General features: G+C 38.5%; 1 protein-coding gene across 1 annotated transcript in view; it reads right to left on the reverse strand.

The window, feature by feature from the left end:
* LOC102004723 (maltase-glucoamylase, intestinal) overlaps nt 1-8,259 on the reverse strand; it is a gene marked incomplete in the record, with an annotated part of 238,387 nt that overhangs the window by 193,342 nt on the left and 36,786 nt on the right. The window contains 7 exon segments of the mRNA XM_013505005.1: nt 368-493; nt 873-985; nt 2,560-2,659; nt 4,485-4,656; nt 5,152-5,303; nt 5,820-5,929; nt 7,065-7,185. Of these exon segments, the coding sequence (XP_013360459.1) occupies nt 368-493; nt 873-985; nt 2,560-2,659; nt 4,485-4,656; nt 5,152-5,303; nt 5,820-5,929; nt 7,065-7,185 (894 nt within the window).

An 8,259-nucleotide genomic window follows, 5' to 3' on the forward strand; every position in this document is an offset into this window, starting at 1 on the left:
TTTATTGAAGAATTATTTTCTTATTCTCTTTAATGGTTTGAGCAATCTTTATTCTTATATCTGATAATCTGAGCAGTGTAGCTGAGGATAGTGATATGCAATGTAACAACCACTGTTGATTTGTATTAATTTGTCTTGAGACCCTGTATCACTTTGAATGTTTATGCTTTGTTTCTGTTTGTGATACTGGTATGCTGCTACTGTTCTATTTTTTGTTTGTTTGTTTGTTTGTTTATCATGTACTACTCTCTTTAAAATAAAAAAAAAAGACTGTAAAAAAGAACCTGGGGAGAGAAAGTATAAGCAATTGCTCTTGTTTCTCTAGAGAATTTCCTTTTTTTTTTTTTTTTTTTGAGAGCTTACTTACATAAGGGAGTTGTGCTGCCCGGTTTCTGTCCACAACTTCTTTCATCTTATCCAAAGTTCCATAATCGTACCGACTGAGGTGAAATCCTAGTGACCAGTATGAAGGCAGGGCTGGCCGTCCAATGAGCTGAAAGAAATATGTTAGCAGTGTTCTTTTTTTTTTTTTTTTAATTTTTCCTAAGCAGTGGTTTTGAGGCATAAGAGGTGCCTTCTTTACTAATGTACTGATTCATTAATGTCACAAAGTATATGTTCCAGCCCCTTTATGGTTAGGACCATATTTGGTGCAGCTTTATATTCTTGCACCTCTTTTTAACATAAAAATGCTGCAAGGCAAGTTTCTATTGCATACATGATATCTCAAATTTGCATACATGAAATCTAAATTTTAGCATCTCAAACTTATAATAAAGTTTTGTGGCTTACACCTTCATACTATATTTACTTTTCTTAAATACTTGTTATGTAGGATTTCCTTAGTCATAATCATGAGATCATAAGTTTACCTCTAGATATTCTTGAACCACTTGCTCTGGAGTATTTCCCAAGAACACATAGAAGTCAAGAACGCCCCCAATGGTGCGGTAAGTGATTGCTGGGGCTGGCTGGAGGGCAACCTCTTAAAAGATTTAAAAAAAAAAAAGCAAGAAAGTAATTAAAATTTATTCTAAAGTAACAGCTACAAAGTTCTTGACCAGAGGATCACTAACTATCTGAAAATTAATAATGTGATCCTAATGCCTCACATTTTGTGTACAAAGGGACAAATTCTGACACTCAAAATACACCCTCATTGCAGATGGAAACAAAAGTATTCGGTGACAAAGTGCAATAGCAGGTGACTGGAAAGTCTCAGCTCCTTATGCCAGGATCTTGGTTCTGGTGAAAAAGCTTCCAGCCTTACAGACATCCAGAATAAACTGCCATAGCATAAAAGTCATACAGGACTGAAGCATTTGTTACTGATATGCCTGATCTGCCTAAAAGTAGAACCGCCCAAAATAACTCAGTGAGCCAGGTGTGGTGGTGCACGCCTGTAATCCCAGTATTCAAGAGGCTGAGGCAGGAGGATCATTGCAAATTCAAGACCAGCCTGGGCTACAAAGTGAGCTCAAAGCCAGCCTGAACTGCATAGAAAGACCCTGTCTCAAAAAGACAAAAATAAAAACCAAACAACTCAGTGGTCATAAATCTCTTCTATTGAATTAACTTTAATATCCTCTGAGCCGATAAGCACCAATAGACACTGGCATAAAATATAACATCTCTCTTAGGGGCCCATTTGTCTTCCCAAAAAGTCACTTATTTTCCCATCTTTCTCCCTTATCCTTTCATGGATTAAGATAGTAAGACTGCTTTGAATCAAAACAATCCAACCAAGAATATCAACAATGAGAAATATCTACATTGGTAAATATTAAAATGCTCTAGTACATAGGACTCACACTCTAACCATCCCTTTCAGCTGCTCATCACTGAGCACGCCTGTGTGCATGTACGTTGCACATGTAAATAAACTCTTTTCCTTGCTGATCTTTCTTTCTGTTCATTTAAGTTGGAGGCCCCAAAAATTAAAACTAAGATGGTAGAAGAAAAGTTTTCCTCTCTCACTTTCACAACCACAGAACGTGCTGTCCTTATCCCCATCCCTCACCAGTACCGCAAGGAAATAATCCACAATGAGGGACTAACTTCCCTGAATCCCACATCAAGCAAGAGGCAAACTAAAAAAGCCAAAGCTTATTTCATAAGTTCAAAAGCCTTTAAGCTCCAGTCACCATATTCACAGCTGTCTTTTAGGTTTGGTTTCCATGTAGGGATAAAAAGGAATCTCTTTAAAGATGATTGTCCCATTGCTTAAGATTAAAATAGCCCTTCCCTGTCATCTAAACTCTAAGATAGTTTCTACCAGTTAGGAAGGGCTAAATATCTTAATTCTGTCACAGAAAATACTCCAAAGGAGGCAACCTGATTAGGGAAATGAGCAGCTAAGAGAGAATCCCTTACACATGGCTGCCATGGGCCAGCAGGTAATGAAGTATAGATGAAACAATGAGAGAGCACATAAGGCTCTAAGTGATGGCTCAATCATCCTTAAAGAGATTCATTTGTTCTATCACCTTATGGTAAAAAAAGGACTGAAGAACTGCTCTTGTGCTTGTTTCTTGCATGAATATTTCTTTGCTCCTTTACCCATGGCATTGCTGTTCATCAGAAACACCCCAAAGGATAATCCACTAGCATCTTCAAGGCACAAGAAGAATGTCTGGGCACCATACAAGTTAGTTCCATCCTGCAGAAAGAAAATTAAAAACCAGAAATGTACAGCCAAGTCTATAAAAATAATTTAAAAAACAAAATGTTGTAATCAGGTAGTTTAAACACTGCATTGCTGGACTAGCTTAGGAAATCAGTCTTAGTCATATGAGGAAATTCATGGTCAATGAAGATGCAAATAAATTTTAAAAGATGGGATTTCTCTCTGGTTGATATAAACAAAGCTATTAGTATCTTCTTATACAACAAATCTGCTGTGACCATTTATGTGACAAGAATGTGAAGGTTGTAGTGTTTGTTAGAAGGTATGGAGATGAGTATTGGAGCCGTAATTTACAAAGGTCTCTTCTCAAAGAGGCCTGCCTTAACCTGCCTGAACCTCGTCTGTTCTATCAAGTGTTGCTGTGAAATCAGCAGCTAAATGGAGCTCTTGTGTAGATTAGACTTCTAGACTCCAGAACAAGAGCTCTCCACCCTGACTAGACTCCAGAACAATTAAATCAGAATGTCTAGGGATGGAAACAGACACTGTTGTTTTCACTTCCCCCAGATAATTCCGATGTGTAGTCACATTTGATAATTGCTGCTCTAGAACAGTGTTGCTTAGAGTGTGGTGTATGCACAACTTATGCAGGGTTCTTAGTTAAACGTGGACTCCAATTCAATAGATGACGGGAGGACTGAAAGCCCATACCTCCCACAGAACAATTCTCACACGGGACGCACACTTTGAGTGGCAAGGGTTTGATAATCTTTCAGTCAATGATCATCAGCTGTTCCTGGACAAGGTGCTCTGACTCAATGTCTTCTCTGTGATGAGCATTTGTATCATAGACAGCATGGGCTTTAGGTGGGACAGAGTAGGGGTTAGATCTTTTCTCTGTTATGTAGAAACTGTTCCACCTTGGGCTATTAATTTGGCCTCTCTGAGCCTCAGTTTTGTTGGTTAAATTAGGAAATTATTCTGACTTTTTCTGGCATCTTTTACTAAATAAAAAATACATAAATACAGTTGACTAATAAATTATTTCTGCCATCTCATTTCTTTCATTAGTTGTTATTCTGAAAAGCTCCTCATCCATACATAGAATATTGCTAAGGAAATAAGAAAACAACAGTCTCAAATTTTGTCAGTCAAAACAACAAACAAAGGGCTGGGGATTTAGCTCAGCGGCACAGTGCCTGCCTGGCAAGCACAATGTCCTTGAGTTCAATTCCCGGTACCGGAAAAAAAAACAAAAAAAAAAAAAAACAAAAGAAAAAAAAAAGCCAACAAACAAAGATAAAAATAAACAAAATAACAACAACAACAAAACTCTGTTTATTCTTTCAGTACACCAATCATTCATTACACAGAAACGACTAATACACTGCTTTGATTGGGAACTTATCCTTTCTTGCTGACAAACCTCGTAACACAGTGACTTTTAAAAGTCAATGTAAAACTAAGATCATAATCAACTATTGTTCAAGTATAATTATTAATAATATTTTCTCCACAACTGACAATTTCAAAGAGAAAAAGTAATTTAAAGAAGTTGGCATTTATTGAGAAATTTGTATGTGACAGACATTCTTCTAGATACTTTTTATGTGTTAGTTCATTAAATCCTAGTCACAACCCCATGAGACAAGTATGTTACCCCCATTTTATAGATAAGCAACTGAAAGCACAGAGAGCAAAGTAACTGGCTCAGAGCCACATAACTGTAACAGAGACAGGATTCAAATTCAATAGTCTGATCCTAGTCTTACTCTTAACTCCTAAACTGCGCTGCTAGTAGTGACCTTCAAGAATGAGTCTATGGCACTCAGCAGAAAGGGGCCATCCTGACGCTTACCCCATTAGGAGCTGTGTCCCTGGTAAATATGGGCCAGGTCTTCCAATTCATGTCATGCCTGTATTGTTGATGCACATGTTCCCCCAGACCGTACACATTAGCACTCGGCAGGCGGATGGAGAGCTGCAGAAACTGATCTGCAAACAGGAGGGGCCCAATGCTTGAGTCAAACCTAGACACAGGTGAAAAACAAAGGAATGAGTGCGTAAGGGAGGTGGAGAGAACATAAGTGCTTAGAAAAGTAACTTTTAGTTCTCAGTGACTTAATCAATCCCATTTGCTCTCCTGTAACATTTTCTGGTGACTACCAAGAGATAGGACTTCTATACGGTAAGAACCATGTGGTACATCTCTTATATTTGTCACTCAGACACTTTCCCACACGACCAGAGCACTATACTTATATGATCAGAGATTGTCCAACAAATATTTACTGGTGCACAAGTAGTACCATAGGTAGAAAATGAAGAGAAAACGTGATTGTACAAACAGAAGAGAGAAAAAAAAGGTAGGTAAAAAAAATATGTACACTTTGAGATAGAGAGGCTGGGCAGCAGTAGTAGCTTACCACCTACAGGACTGAAACCTACAGCCTTCCTCTAGCTTCCAGACTTCCCTTCATTAGGACCTTCCCACTCTTTCACCCAGACAGCCTTCGAAAACTCACAGAACACGACTGTTGCTTCTTCTGGACACTTTGATGCTAAACGGCTGTTTGGAGACCTCAACTTGATAGTTCAAAGAAGCAGCAGCATTTCCACTGAAGGGCTGTACATGTTCATGGGGTACTTCATATCTGCTTTCGGTTTGGTCAGTCAACTAGACAGAATAGAAAGAAAGCCAAAACGATAACTTTTCTGTTTAAAAACACGTGTTTTCTGGTATCTGGACTGATGTACTAGAAATCAGACACTGGTTGAACTGGCATTACACCCAAGGAAATTATTTACCATGTTACCTACTTCAAATGTTTTGCAGTTGAGCATAAGTTAGCCTTTAGGGAGAGATATATACTACAATTCTGCAGAGATGGATTATCCCTAGAAAATTCAAAGCTCTGATAATTGTATTTTTCTCCTCCCTATACATTTCACATGGTATCTAGAGCAAATAAACCAAATCCAGATCCTCACCTGTTAACTCTTTAATACATATCTAAGAAGTTACCACAGAAGGAAGACTATGGAAGCTTTCAATATACAAGTGTTAAATAATAATGACATAGAGAAAAATACCTCTATTAGCAAAATGTTGTACTTGGCAGCACAGCAACTGTATCAGGTAGGGGACAAGAGCCTCTGAAAAAGATTTTTAAAAAATAAACAAACTACAAACCTTAAAGTGAAAGCGATTAGCTGTCTGGTATTCTGCCGTGAGAAAGACATTGTCAACATCATTTCCAAACGAGGATGAAGAAGGCAGAGCTTTCAACTGGGCTGTGAATCCTAACATGAAGGAAAGAAAAGGTTTAGATAGCTGAATCTGTAAATTTCTACATAATAATTAAGCTTTAGGGCAAAATGAACTAATAAAAAGCCTCTATTTGCCAAAGAAGGGAAGAAATAGATAAATATCTCATCATACTACCTTAGACCAGGTCCTGAACCTAGGTACTGCTATTATCTCATCCAAAAATCTATGCCTCTTTTTTTTAAATAAAATCTGACCGAAAATGTCCCCCAAAGATGTGACTCATTCCACCAGCCCATGGATCAGTCTGTGTTAACCAGATACCCTTCACAGTCTCACCCTCAACTTCAATACTGACATTATTTTTTTTTTTATGAAATGGGGTCTTACTATGTATTCGGGCTAGATTTGAACTCACTCTGTAGCTAGCCCAGGCTAGTCTCAAATTCACTGTGATTGATCCTACTCCCTTAGCCTCCCTTGTGCTGGAATTGCAAAGATGAGTCACCACACCTGGCTGCACTATTCTTTCTCAATTATTTTCACATTACATTTCAGGTGATCATATAAATTGATGCCATCTTCCTAAATAGTAAACCAGGTGAACGTTGAGTTCTCATAGAAAAGTCCAATGGGCCAAGAGCATCTGGAATGGGAAAACACCTCTTCCTTTACACTAAGAGCCTCCCCAGATTAGTCACCTGCTATGACCCCCATAATGTTCACTGTGATAATCTTCCCTTTAGAGTAAAAACAAAACAAGGGGATGATTGGTTCATGAACACTGATGTTGACTAAATAAACTCTGTAACAGGTTTATAAAATTAGAATGTTTCCATTTCATAAAAATTACATCAGAGTAGAATTAGAAGTAATCTCAGAAGTTACTGATTTCCAATCCCGCACTTTAAAGGTGGTAAACTTGAGGTCTAAAGTGGTACTGACCATTACGCAAGCTCACAAAGATAATAAAGGGGAAGGCAGAGCTGTAACATGATCTGTGAATCCCTAGGCAGAGAGTGCTTGTTCCTTCATGTCCAGATAGGCTCTAGTCCTTCATAAGAGCAGGGCCCACCTTCTCTCACACACAGAGGCATGCCTCCTCTTGGGGACACACAGCCAACCTCCACAGGGTCTGCACCTCCTGCCTCCTGACAGAGTCTGACTTACCTGCATTTGTGTTTAAAAGATTGCCCTCCATTTGGTAGCCATGATTCTTGGAATAGTAGCACCAAGGAATACTTATGGCTCCCTGAGGTTTCCAGCAGCAGCCACGCTGGTCACATGTGGCCTGAAACAAGACATTAGACAAAGCAACTCCATTTAGCTGTACAACATTATCTCTTGACGTATGAATCATCTAACATGAGATTATAGTGTTAATAACTTCACGTTACAAATAAAGGAATTGATCATTAGGGGATTATGCTATATCCCAAACCGTGGCAGAGCTTCTATTCACAACCAATTTTTCTGGCCAGTGTCCTTCCTATATAGGAAGCATAATGTACTCCACATCTTCCATCATAATAAAGCTGATAACTGTATTTAAATATTCCAAGCCAGGTGTGGAGGTGCACATCTGTAGTACCAGCACTCATGAAGCTGAGGCAAGAGGATTTTTGTGAGTTAGAGGCCACCCTGGGCTACATACTGAGACCATGTCTCTAAATAGATAGATACATAGATACACAGATACATAGATACATAGATAGACAGATGATAGATAGACACATACATACAAACATACATAGATGATGGGTAGATAGATAGATAGACAGAAACAGATAGATAACCCAAACTCTACCAGTTGTATCCACATTAATGCAAAATTACAAAGAGTTTCATTTATATTAGCTTCGATTCTTAAAAACAAACAAAAAGGACTTTACAATCAACTTTATTCAGAAGCTTTAAAATCAAACAGATTTTTCTTTGACTTTTAAAAACATATATATGTATATTACATGTATGTATTAAAGTCTGACATATATGCAGTCTTTCAAGTCCTCACAAGGCAGAAAGCAGTCTTTCCTTAGAATTCATATAGATTCCAGTTCTCACTTAAGAAAAGTACTTATGAAGTGGGGTGCAGTGGTTTGAATCTGTCGTTCCAATTAGTCAAAAAGCTGAAGCGGAAAGATAGATTGAGTGTAGGAGTTTAGCGGAAAGATAGATTGAGTGTAGGAGTTCAAAGTCAGCCTACCAACAGAGTGAGACCCTGTCTCAATTGTTCAATTGGAGAAAGAAAGGAAGGGAGGGAGGGAGGGAGGAAGGTAGGGGAGAAGGGGAGAAGGGGAGAAGTGGAGAAGGAGGGAAGGGCAAAAGGGAAGGGAAGGGAAGGGAAGGGAAGGGAAGGGAAGGG

Source organism: Chinchilla lanigera, unplaced genomic scaffold (assembly GCF_000276665.1).
Source record: "Chinchilla lanigera isolate Chin_1 unplaced genomic scaffold, ChiLan1.0 scaffold00093, whole genome shotgun sequence".
NCBI classification, from domain to species: Eukaryota; Metazoa; Chordata; class Mammalia; order Rodentia; family Chinchillidae; genus Chinchilla; species Chinchilla lanigera.